General features: G+C 40.7%; 1 protein-coding gene across 2 annotated transcripts; it reads right to left on the bottom strand.

Annotated features, from left to right (window-relative positions):
• Positions 1–4,347: 4,347 nt before the first annotated feature.
• On the bottom strand, positions 4,348–11,859 carry LOC144704954 (ABC transporter G family member 34-like). Of its 2 annotated transcripts, none has more exons than XM_078577540.1 (20): positions 11,340–11,859; positions 11,139–11,259; positions 10,950–11,038; positions 10,505–10,589; positions 10,144–10,434; positions 9,971–10,061; positions 8,742–9,642; positions 8,495–8,655; positions 8,320–8,423; positions 8,061–8,226; positions 7,435–7,542; positions 7,257–7,345; positions 6,825–7,157; positions 6,253–6,543; positions 6,080–6,163; positions 5,855–5,988; positions 5,549–5,776; positions 5,278–5,449; positions 4,935–5,189; positions 4,348–4,736 (listed from the first exon to the last, which is right to left on the bottom strand). In XM_078577540.1, exons 1-20 carry the CDS (start codon positions 11,660–11,662, stop codon positions 4,467–4,469), a joined length of 4,296 nt encoding a protein of 1,431 aa, XP_078433666.1. In that variant the 5' UTR covers positions 11,663–11,859; the 3' UTR covers positions 4,348–4,466. The 2 variants fall into 2 exon arrangements, with proteins under 2 accessions (XP_078433666.1, XP_078433671.1); XM_078577545.1 differs by having other exon boundaries at positions 7,435–7,509; positions 11,340–11,858.
• Positions 11,860–12,093: the final 234 nt, after the last annotated feature.

Below are 12,093 nucleotides of genomic sequence, written 5' to 3'. Positions count from 1 at the left end.
TCCCCAAGCTATCTAGCCATGATTTGGTCGAATTTTCTCGACAGAAGATCATGAAAACAAGGTGAGTTTGCCCCTTGAACACCAAAAGACAATCATCAAACAAAAAAAAATAAATCAATTTGCTGTCAAAGAGATTCTGGATTCAATCTTCAAGGAAATCAGGTAAGTAATGTGCTTCCCTATTATCAATTTATTTATGAATCATATGAGGTTTGATCATGAAAACATAAGATCATGAAAACAAGGTGAGTTTGCCCCTTGAACACCAAAAGAACATCATCAAACAAAAAAAAAAAAATCAATTTGCTGTCAAAGAGATTCTGGATTCAATCTTCATGGAAATCAGGTAAGTAATGTGCTTCCCTATTATCAATTTATTTATGAATCATATGAGGTTTGATTAGTAATTAGCTCAAATTGAACTGAATAATACCATTTCCTCCTTTTCTCCGTAATTTTTTGCATCATGTTGATCAACTAATTAATCATTTGATTATAAATGAAAATTTGGATTTTGATGACCTTAAGACTCTTCTTTGATTTGTCTTTCTTGCATACAAAATAAATAATGTTTTGTTCAGTTTTAACTCCCAACTCATTTTGAACCATCACATCATCATGCAAGTCCCCATTTTGGGTGTTGACTTTTGAGAATCATATCTCGATACTCAAACCTCAAACTTGCATACTTTTATTAATTGTATTCCTTTATTCCCGAAATTTCCGTCAATACCACATTCTTCACATCCGGATATCATTTAAAATTTCAATTTTTGGATTTTAATCAGAATTCATAACTTGGGTCTTTTTCCTTAGGATTGACTTGAAAATTCTTAGAAGTTCTATTTCCCATCCAAAAATTATGATATTTACATGATAATATCCATATTCTATCTATTTAATTAAAATATAATTTTATTAAAGGTATATGGTTTCAGCATAATTCAAAGAATGATAATGGAACTCCACAATTTCACACATTGAACGAAGGTACGAGGGCTACAGGAAAAAACATTTTAGATGGTTGTAGGATCTCTACAACTAGTAGGTGAACAAGGTGTCGTTGAGCATTTTTTTTTGTTTTCTGAAGGGTCTTGGAGCAGATTACTCTCAATTCATAGTCAATGCTAATGTGAATTTAAATCTTATCGAATTTTAGACTACTTTGACTAATCTTTAGGTCCATGCTGTGTTATTATCATTTTCACAATACTTTAGCTCTTCTAGTTCAAAATTCTTCCAATGTTCAGCCAACAATGCTCAATTTCGAGGACCACAAAATCAGGATTTCACACTATGCAGGGAGAGTTAAAATATAAGAGAGTTTTCTCAATTTCATTAAGCAGGACAAACAGATATCATGCTAGATAGCAGATATGTTCCTAAATCAGACAGTCGACCAAGAGAATATTAGGAAATCAGCAAGAATCTATAGAAGAGCTCTAGATAAAAGGGAAATCCTTAAGTCTGCATTGTCAACATCTAAGAGTCTACGGTTAGGTGAGTGTGAATGCTTTGCCTTATCTTTTGATGTCTTCTTGTATAAAGCTCTAAAAATTACAAAAAAAGTAATGTATATATATGGCATACTATTAATAAAATAAAATTCATGAGAACCATCCTTAAAAAAATAGGGACTTGACTTGATTAGCCCATTATTACGAGGTGATTTTCTCACAAATTTTTCTTCCATTTTTAAAAATAATTTTTAATATATTTTCATTTAATTAGGTTAGCATATTTATTAGATATACATGTATTTTGCACTCTCATAATTCTCACCTACGTCATGTCATGCTAGATTTAGTTTCATTTTTCTCTATGGATTCTACCTACAATCTTTATCATACTTGAATTTATACATTCTAGTTACTTATGAAATTTATTTTTTTATTAAAAGTTTTTTTCCATGACTGTATGGTTTGGACCTATCATCCCCTCCCCTGGTGCAACTACAATGACTAGAAGATCATTCTAGAGAGATGGCAGTGCTTATTAATAGGAGACAATGAGATCTGATGTTTCTAGATCTCCAAATATTGTGCGGATTGAGAATAATCATGGAAGGAAAAAAATTAAAATATACTTGGTTCTGGACAATGTGATTTTCTTGTGAACTTTTATTTAGTTTTTAAAAATACATAACATCTTTTTTCTTTCCACTGTACTAATCGTGATTGGATCAGTGATCAAGGCCATGAAACCCATGCTAGCCTCACTATATGAGGGGGAGATAATGTTCTTCTTTCTGAATTTTTCAATGTCCTTCTTAAATATCATATGAAAATGAATATCTAGGATACATGTTTAAATATCAGTGATCACCATTATATGATCTCATCATAATTGAGTCATAAGCGCACACATACTTGGACTTGATTAGAAACAATACATATAAATAATAATGCAAATAATTATTAAAATGAACTTTAAATAAACACCAAAGTGGGATTTTATTTCAGGCCACATAATTGTATCAGTGTGAAAAAGTTTTCAGTGAGCTTTGGTGGCTGGCAAAATTGTTTCAGATGAGTTGTTGCTAGTATGAACCTTGTGATTCTGATTGACCTGCCCCACTAACTAGGTCAAGTGTGACTTATCTGGATCTGGCTAAAATAGTATTTTTGTTTATTTTTTCTCCCAAAATTGTAAAAATTTATGCAAGCTTCACAGAATAATCCAGTCATATGAACTTTAAATGCTATCAAGATATTAGTGAGACCAGAATTTTGTGGATGGCTAATCTTGATGAACGTGATGCGTAGATCCCTCCTTGATGCCCCTAGTGAATTTAGAACTCAGCTATTTAGATTAGTTATTTTTTCAAATGAGATCCGCATTGAAGAATATACATGGGAGTGATCCACTAGACATAAACACTATCAGGGAATGTACTTTCAACTTCAGGGCTCTTGCTTGGTAGGCTCCATCCTTCACAACTAAAATTTCGTTTTATCTTGGCCTTTTTAGCACTGTGCTTCTCCATACGTGTATGTAGTCCAGGAAATGTGAGAAGCTCCTCTGAAAAATCAAAGTAATAAAATATACACTTACACGTATTGTTGATGATATTCTCAAAAGACTAAAATTTGCTCAAAAAAATGAAAGTCAAGGGTAAAATCATTCATGAAGAATTCAACAATAACATCTTCTCAAGCAATAATACTTTCCTGACACGGTTCGTGTTAAATAATTGATAAGAAATTCCAAGTTGATCCAATCATAATGATACACTTATCCAAAAAGATTCTCCATAATTGTCGTAAGACAGGATAAGATACAGATTTTTCAATACTAGACCTCGTGAGATGTCTTAGCCCTTAATACACGTGTGACGGGATTACTGAAACTGTGCCTTATAACGTAAATCTTCGTAAACATAGAAACCCATCCAACACGCATTCATTTATTGTGTCAGTGTACTGAATCACAATTCATAAAATAACCAAACTGATCTTATGTATTTCCAAGTTACTATGAATGCATTTAATAGAATCACTGGCCTTGATAAATTCAAATCTCTGAAGTTTCCCAATGACATTCAGAGCAACCAAACTTCATTCAAAAATAGGCTCCGTCAAGATGGTCTTTAGTCGCCATGTGGTTCATTTACAGTTCACCGGCTCATCATGATCCTTTAACGACGTATTCCTTGGGTATTTTCGACGTTGCATTTGACTCCAGGATTTTAGTATGACATTTGGTCGTCTAATATTCTACGAGTCCTTACTAATTACTCACTAACTTCTAAACTCTCGTGATCTGACATATATACTTTTGAACAACAAAGCGGCTAACTTCGCTGTGCCTCTACCTTCCAGAAATCAGATCTATATAAATTAATGAAATACTTAAATAAGAATTAACTCATAATAAGTGAACTATCGTTATGAGAACCTAGTATAACCCAATTGAGCAACCATTAAGGTTTTTCGACAACCCGTAGATACACGATGACAATTTAATATGAATATATTGCAACCATGATGACAAAGGGTCTGTTTGAAAAATGGAATCGGTGATGAGTCATTTACAAACTAGTAAGGTCATTAATGGTTTCTTAATGATAATAACAATGACAACCGAGTAATGTTGACGTTCATGAAGGTGGGTAATACTATCATAAATTTGATAGGAACTACATATAATTAAAAAATCATTAAAATAATGATGATAACGATTGCATTGATTACAGTTTCTGTCCGATTTGTTGCTTTGAGATAAATATTAGCTCACAATTAAAATTGAGCAATGGGTGATAGGATAGCAGTTGTCCAAGCCAGAGGATTATTATAGGTTCGAAATGTCATTGTTGTAATCAAGGAAGACGACCATTTGTATTGGACATTTATGATGATATAATTATATCAGTATTGAGTCTTTTCTTTAGTATAGAATGAAGTCGAATACATATATACTGTCTACTTCACAGAGTAACAAGCCTTACTGTCACCACTGTGGGCTTCCTACCTCCTCTCGAAGTTGAGAAACTTTATCCCAAGTGCAAAGGCAAGAGAAAAGACGATTGCAAAGCCGACGTGGGCCGCAGCAATGTATCCGAGGAAATCATGGTCATAGCCCATGGCTTCTTTCAAGAAGGTTCTGACTGACATGCTCCCTTGCCACGGAATTTGAAGGATTTCCTCGCGATCCCCAATCTGTGAAACAGTAAGCCCGTATATTGTCCACGCAACCGGAGATGTCCAGTAACACCATTTCCACCACCTGGGTAGCATCTGCGGTGACAAAGATGAAAACCATTCAATTCGGTGTATAATTCATTTAACATTGGTGATAAACTGTAGCAACCGGTCTTAACTCCAAGGAAAGAACAAATACAATTCTATCTTGTCGAATGTAATATTTTCTACTAGAATTAGATAACCCAGGGGTGAGACGGCTTAGGTTTCTTCGTGGAATCGTGAAACACTTACTGGTCTATAGACAAAGAAACCGCTGAAGATGTTCCAAAGGTGAATGAATAGAATCATGACGACGGCAGCGATTGGGCTTGAAGGGGTAATCGCAACGGACATCATCCCCGCCGCCGCGAAGTAGAGAAAGCACATGAACGTCAAGAAGAGGAACCAGAGGAACTTGTCAACTTGCCAAGAAAATCCCACCAACGGATAGAAGATTAGACAGAACAGGAGGGCTTGGCTCGCGTTATAAATCACCTCCACGCTAACCTGTTGAGAGGTAATATATGACTCAGTTATTACTGCGCAAATAATGCCGAGGCTGACAAAGAATAGCTTATCTGGCGATTCTCGTTACCTGAGCTAACGCGTAGGCAAAGGGCGAGTACATGACGGCAGACCTCTCGCGATACAAAACTATCCTTTCAATTTCAAGAACTGGTTGCACAGAGGTACCGACCACCGGGCCGAGAAAAAAGGCGAAGCAGTACACGGCCCCGACAACATTCATCACGTCTAGTTGGGTCCTCCTATCGCCCCATGTCAATGAGAAATAGTTATCTTTTTGAACCATGATTTCAAATATTAGAGTATAAGTTTGAGATACCATAAAAAGAAAGTTCCCTGACCTTTGCAGCCCCACACTCCAGAAAAGAGAGCCAAGCAAAAGAGCCATGACGACTGTTGCAGCGAACCTGACGGTGTTATACGAGGGATTCCGCCAGTAGGACCAATACTGTTTCCAGAAACAAGCTTTGAACTGGAAGGCAAAGTTAGTGCTGTACTTAGAGCGGAAGAAAAGATCCTCTGAATCTGGGCATGGGGTGCTCAGCTCCTCGATTATACTCTGACTATGCCTGGACAATAATAGTCAAGGGATTAATCGGGGTTACTCGCGAAATTAACTCTATGTTTTACGCACATCTTTGACTTACTGATATACACTAGATTTAATGTAAGTGTCCGCGAAATCTAGCTTGAGTTTCTCTTCCATCGACGGAGTAGTGATTTCGAGCGCCCACGACGCAGGATTTTGACCCTCCTTGATCTTGGGAACTCCGGGAATGGACTACACACATGGTAAACAATTGTTCTGGAAGTGAGAGGAAATTCTCATTTTCTTTCCAAGTACGAACGGAATTAACAGTCCAATAAATCACCTCGAAGTATTCAACCAGATTACGAAAATTCTGGCCTAGCGGGCCGGCGTATATCACTTGACCCCCCAATTTCATAAGCATTAGCTGCATCATACGATAAGCCAGAAACCGTTAGTCAGGAAGGTCTTCGTGAGAGAGTAAACAGCCTAAGAGTATAAGTTTTGGGAAGGTACCTCGTCGAAAGATTCAAGTATGTCAATGCTGGGTTGGTGAATTGTACAAACTACTGTTCTTCCCGTGTTAACCATTTTTCTAACGGTCTGCATGACGACGGCTGCCGACCCTGCATCCAGGCCTGACGTGGGCTCGTCCATGAATATAATTGAAGGATTTGCGACCAGCTCTACGGCCACCGTGAATCTCTTCCTCTGTTCGGTAGTGAGCCCGTTCACTCCCGGAAGACCCACGAGAGTATTTCTCAGGTCTTCCAGTTCAATCAATGCCATTACCTCTTCCACAAACAGCTGGAAAATCGAAATCACTTAGTAACAAATAAATTTCGGACAAGGATGGCGGCGAAGGAATTGGGGGTTGCGGAACGGGAATTCGGGGAGTCTAAAAAATATGAATTTTCTAGAGAGAAACATGAATTGAGAATAATAAAATCTTTTATCATTTATCAGTCATCACGGATGAATGATGACGGTAACTGGCGGAAGGGATGGCGGATCGTCATCCTTCCCCGAACCTTGCCAGAAAGAGAACTCCGACACTAGTCCCCACAATGGGAAGTCATCAAACGCACCTTTCGTGTGCCCTCATCCAGTTCAGAGGGAAGACGGAGCCACGCCGAGAAGAGGAGAGATTCGTAGACGGTGATGTTGGGGGAATGTATGTCGTTCTGCTCGCAGTAGCCGCGTATCCGGGCAAAAGTCTCTTGTTTTTTAGGGTATCCTGCGATGTAGACAGTTCCCTCTATGTATCCTCCGGTTTTTCTTCCCACTAGAACATCCATAAGGGTTGTTTTCCCAGCTCCGCTTACGCCCATCAGTGCAGTCAGAATGCCGGGTCTGAAAGCGCCGCTGACATCGCAGAGCAGCTGGAGACGCGTTTCTTCAATCCCATGCTTCTTCATTGCCTTCATTACAGATGAAAACGATCTCCTTCGTTTCAATACAATAATTATACTGATAAAGGGGTTGATTTATCTATGAGAAGATTTCTCCGTCTAACTTACTGGGGGCATGTCGACGAAGTAATTGATATTCTTGAATGAGAGAGCGAGAGGCGTGAAGGGAAGCACCGTTCTCGCCTTTGTGCCATCCTCTGACAAAGGCAGATTATGAACCTCATCACACAGATTTTTTACGCGCAGAAAAATATAATTTCTTGATAACCTGGAAGTTATTTATTACCATTCGATGATCTCACGGGGCGGAAACCCTTCGATCCTTTGTCTCTTTTCTCCGTGACGTGGACTGCTTGTAATGCTTCGAAGGCAATAGTAGAACAGTATTGGACAGCTTTCAACAGTAGAATCATGATGCGATGACAAAAAAATGACGATTCCCTTGTCAACGCAAGATTCTGTTTTACTCGGGTGAGTCATGATTGTTGATGCTTATTGATATAAATCCCATGCAGCTCTGAGACAGCGAAACGGTAACTATCCCCCAGAAGTACTGACATATCCACCTCTGTAATATGCACATATATACATATATACATATAAATATTAATATGTATACATACCTTCTACGAGTATTTGTCTTATACGGATGATTTCAGTACTGAAAGGGGCTGCTCTCTTCGGACGTTGGTGGGATGAGGGTTGAATCAAGAATTTTTATTTTGGAAATTAAAAGACAGAATCTTTTCCAGAACGGCAAAATGCTAAATAGTGTCTCATATGGGAAAATCGATAAAATCGTCATCCTTCGTTTTCTTCACACCACCATACTCCATTAACAAGTACGACATGTCTTTTTTAAAGTGCGGAATATAGTTGCATCAAAATGGACGTTAAGTAGAGACTACTCACGATTAAGATAGACCGAGAATGCCAGGAAGCACAGGTTGTAGATGAGTGACAGGAGAATAAGAGCTCCGATCGATATCCAGTACCAGTATCCGTTGACCGGAAGGCCCCTGGATTTAAGAAACGTACTCCCCACGGTAGAAGCTGATAAGGTACCATCGTTGGCCGGCTTCGTTGCAGAACAAAGACAATAAATACGATTAGATGATTTTTTTGGTAAATTTGACTGAACTTTCGGTAGAACCTCTAAAAGAAATCTTGCCTCGTTCCAACGGGGATCCAGGAACTCGTTGATAGCCATTGCATTTTGCGCGTGCATGATTGGTGATGTCCAGTAGCCCCAAATCCACCAGACTCCAAGGTTATCTGGGAACAGCAAGAAAATTTTCCCCTAATAAGCTCACAAATCTGAGACTGCTTTGATTTATGCTAATTACCTTTAGGTATGACAAACCCTGAGAGCACAAAAATGGCTACCATCCAAAAGGTTCCATACGTGGTTGTGGCTATTACCGATCTGCCGACGGCGGCAGCGAGTCGGAACCCAGAGATGCCAGACTGATGTAAGCAGAAGAGAGCGAGGAGCTGTCGAAAGAATCTACCAAACAGAAGTTCATTAAATGTAAATATGCATCATCATCCAAATTTATTACATTCTATAATGACCAGGAAACGTAAATGTACCTGGCGACGGAGGGGGCAAACCCCATACTGTTGTACGCAACGATGACCCAGATGGTTACTTCCAGAAGAGATATCGGAATTTTTAAAAGCCATATTGGCAAGGTGAATGCCCAACCGGGATAAAACAGGAGGTCTCTATGCTTATAATGCACAGGCAACCTCTCAGCAGTCATGACCATTTCGGCCGCCCCGTTAAAGAGGACTGACACTACCCCGTAGAAAATCGCACCGAAGTATTTTCCCGCATCGGCAATCGTCTCATGTGGCATCTGGGTTCTGGGGAAAACGCTCGACCCGAGACCCGCCAAGAAAAGAATTTGACACGCTTTGAAGATATAGATGAACGAGTCTCGCTTCATTATAAGCCACTCCCTGGCGAGGCAAGCTCTGAATATCTCCATAGAAGTGCCGCCATGCTTGTCTGTGGATATTGCAGCAGGGTGGGCCTTCGATTTGTCGTAGGGTTTTTCAAGGTCCGCTCTTAGCTGCTGACCCAGGTGATGGCACTCGAATGTATTGACGAAATCATGGATTGATACGTACTTGTAAGGTTCATCAACCTTCGCCCAGTACTGCGCTTGATACTTTCTTGAGGCTAGTCTCAGAAGAAAGTCCGGTATCCCTGTTCTTCCCGGACAGCTAAATCCCATGGACCCGAAAAAATCGAGTACCTTCTCGCGAGGGCCTTGATACATGATCTCGCTTTCATTTAGAACGATGACATCGTCGAAAAGGTCAAAGACCTCGGGCGCTGGTTGAAGAAGCGACATGACAACGGTTGCGTCCAGCCCAAGTACAATCTGCCTCATAAACTTGACGATTTGAAAAGTCGTGGTGGTGTCCAAGCCGTTGGATATCGCGTCCATGAACAGCGCTCTCGCTGGCCCGACTAGCATCTCTCCTGCAAGGGTGCGAGAGTTAAGTTGGGTTAAGGGCTGTAGACTTTACTGACTAAACGCACAGAGCATTACTCACAAGATTGCAAAAGTTAACCACCCTGATATCATTACCCAGATGGGAAAACAGTCGCGTCAAACATGGTCTTAAAATAATAAACTTGAATTTAAAGAGTTTCCGATGCAGATGAGATACTGCTTCAGAATTTATTATCGGTAATTAAGAAGCCAGCGGTTTCGGACCTTTCAATCATGTTCAGTAAACTATATGACTTTCGGGCCCATGGGATCAGAAAACCCACCAACTTAGGTTATCAGTTGTCGGCAACTTACCAGAAGTGAGTCGTTTCTTCTGTCCGCCTGATATTCCTCGCCTCAGTTCATCGCCCACGAGAATGTCAGCACAAGCCTCCAATCCCAGCATCTAATTACCAAATGTGGAAAGGATCAACAGTCGATTCAAATTTTCCCATTTTGGGAAATGAGGAGTTCGTGCCACGGAAGACCTTTAAGATGTAATCCGTGATAAGTTGTTCTCCGCCGTCCGGGGCAATGGCCACCTTGGCAAAGGCGTAGACCTCCGGGTCAGGAATAACAGACATCTCCTGCTCTTTCCGCACTAGCTCAGAGAGCATCTCGTGACTTGCTCTGGAGCCTTGGCAACGCCACGAGAAGTCCAGTGTCTCTCTCACGGTCATCTCGCCCAGATGAACGTCCCGTTGACCAATATAAGCTGCTGTCCTCTGAGGGACGAACTCTGACAGCTCGTGGCCACAATACGTCACCTTACCGGAAACCTAGAAAACGATTACACGCTCGTCAGAAATAGCCAATGAGAAAGTTTTTGATATTTTCTTTGGAGTTTACTCTCAGATCCTTGTCCCGTTTCCCCGCTAAAACCCGAAGCAGAGTGGTCTTTCCTGCTCCAGGGGGCCCTAGTAGAAGGACCATCCTGAAAAACCGAATTCATCAGCAGCTCGTTATAGATAAGGTAAAAATCGATGGGGTCATCAGTAGCTTGAAGTAGATTAGGTAACGATCAACGGGCTCATCTCTCTCGTGTTTTACAGTGGCACCGGAGGCGAAATTAGAAGTACGTGTTAATATTTTAATATTTTATTATTTATAACGAGAGAGATGAGCCCCCGGTGCCACTGATATGAAACAGGCTGATATGCGAAGGTCAGAATTGTTAATATTTTATCGTCACATCCCCGAGAAAAAGTCCGGGAAAGAAGTGTGCAATTATATCGATCTCTTCGTTAGAGGAAGAGTTGGAGGTTGAAGTACTTGAATAAAGGGTTATACTAACCGTGAAGGGCGCAAGATCCCCGAGATATTAGTCAGGACTTTGTTGGTGACTTTCTTTGACACCGGAAAACCAAGAAACCCCAGGAATCCCTGCAAAACATGGCTGAATAGACCCTCTCAAGAAAATAAAATGGTCGAATATGCCTATCTGTATACATATAATCGTTAAGCGTATAGAGGAAATGCTAACCTCCACTGCGCTGGTCACGGAGTTGAGCAGGGTTGGAAGAGCGGAAGTCCGCACGTACGCGTCCGCATCTACCGACAAATTCTCGAACCGAATTTCAATCTTTGGCAATTCGATACCCGCGCTGCACGTGAAAGGTTCTCTCAATCCGGTAATCAACATGGCTGCTTTACTCATACAAAAGAAAGGAAAGAAAAAGTCAACCTATTCAGCCGTTCCTTGAGACGGCGGAGTAGCCGTCCATTTTCCTCTTCGACCATCTCCAGAATTCTATTGATGGGGAAATTCCTCTCGACTTCGCCCAAAGCGACAAAGTCGACTTCTTTTCTATCGAAAGAAGTCGATTTTGAGCCATTTAGCTTTTCCAAGGCAGCTTGACGTAGATCGGTCTCGTCATCTTCATCGTGCCTCTTAGAATGGAACACATCGGACGGATCTCTCCAAAAATCTCTATACCTCCCAGAAACGCATCCTTCTGAGCTAGCCCGGCCCATCCATGCCCTATTAGCTTGATCGTCAGTAGCCATCGTGTCAAGCTGCTTTCCTGGTGCCGGACGAAAAGAGACTCTGCCTCAACCCAGGAAGTGGAAATTCAAGAACGGCCTAAGCTTCATCGATGAAGAATGACACACAGGAGAGACGGGAGAAGGAAAGCCCAACTCGGAACACAAGTACAGGTAGTAGCCCGTGGAGGAGCTGCATTTGTGAGGTTGTACGAGCGGAAGCGTTCATGTTATATAAACAATCCACATTGCCGTAGTGGAAAGGGAACAGTGCAGTAGAAAAGAGGAGGAAAGGAGGTATCGGCATGAAAACAAAGGGGGTAAAAACTTTAGTCGAAAAGTTGAATGTGAACATAACATTTTATGCTCTTTCTAACTGTCCAAAGTACCACATTTAAACCCCACAGAGTTCATGTGCATCACTCACGTCAAATAAAATTAGCACTTCCTACCTC

This window comes from Wolffia australiana, chromosome 1 (assembly GCF_029677425.1).
Source record: "Wolffia australiana isolate 7733 chromosome 1, ASM2967742v1".
Lineage (NCBI taxonomy): Eukaryota > Viridiplantae > Streptophyta > Magnoliopsida > Alismatales > Araceae > Wolffia > Wolffia australiana.
Note: the sequence above shows the minus strand (reverse complement) of the source record. Positions and strands in the feature narration are given on the sequence as shown.

Excerpts from the sequence above, each read along its gene's own strand:
- LOC144704954 (XM_078577540.1), bottom strand. The coding sequence starts at position 11,662 with ATGGCTACTGACGATCAAGCTAATAGGGCATGGATGGGCCGGGCTAGC. Across the intron at positions 10,590-10,949 it reads GGGATCTTGCGCCCTTCACG|GATGGTCCTTCTACTAGGGC; the intron begins GTTAGTATAACC and ends TCGGTTTTTCAG. Across the intron at positions 5,190-5,277 it reads TTGCCTACGCGTTAGCTCAG|GTTAGCGTGGAGGTGATTTA; the intron begins GTAACGAGAATC and ends ACCTCTCAACAG.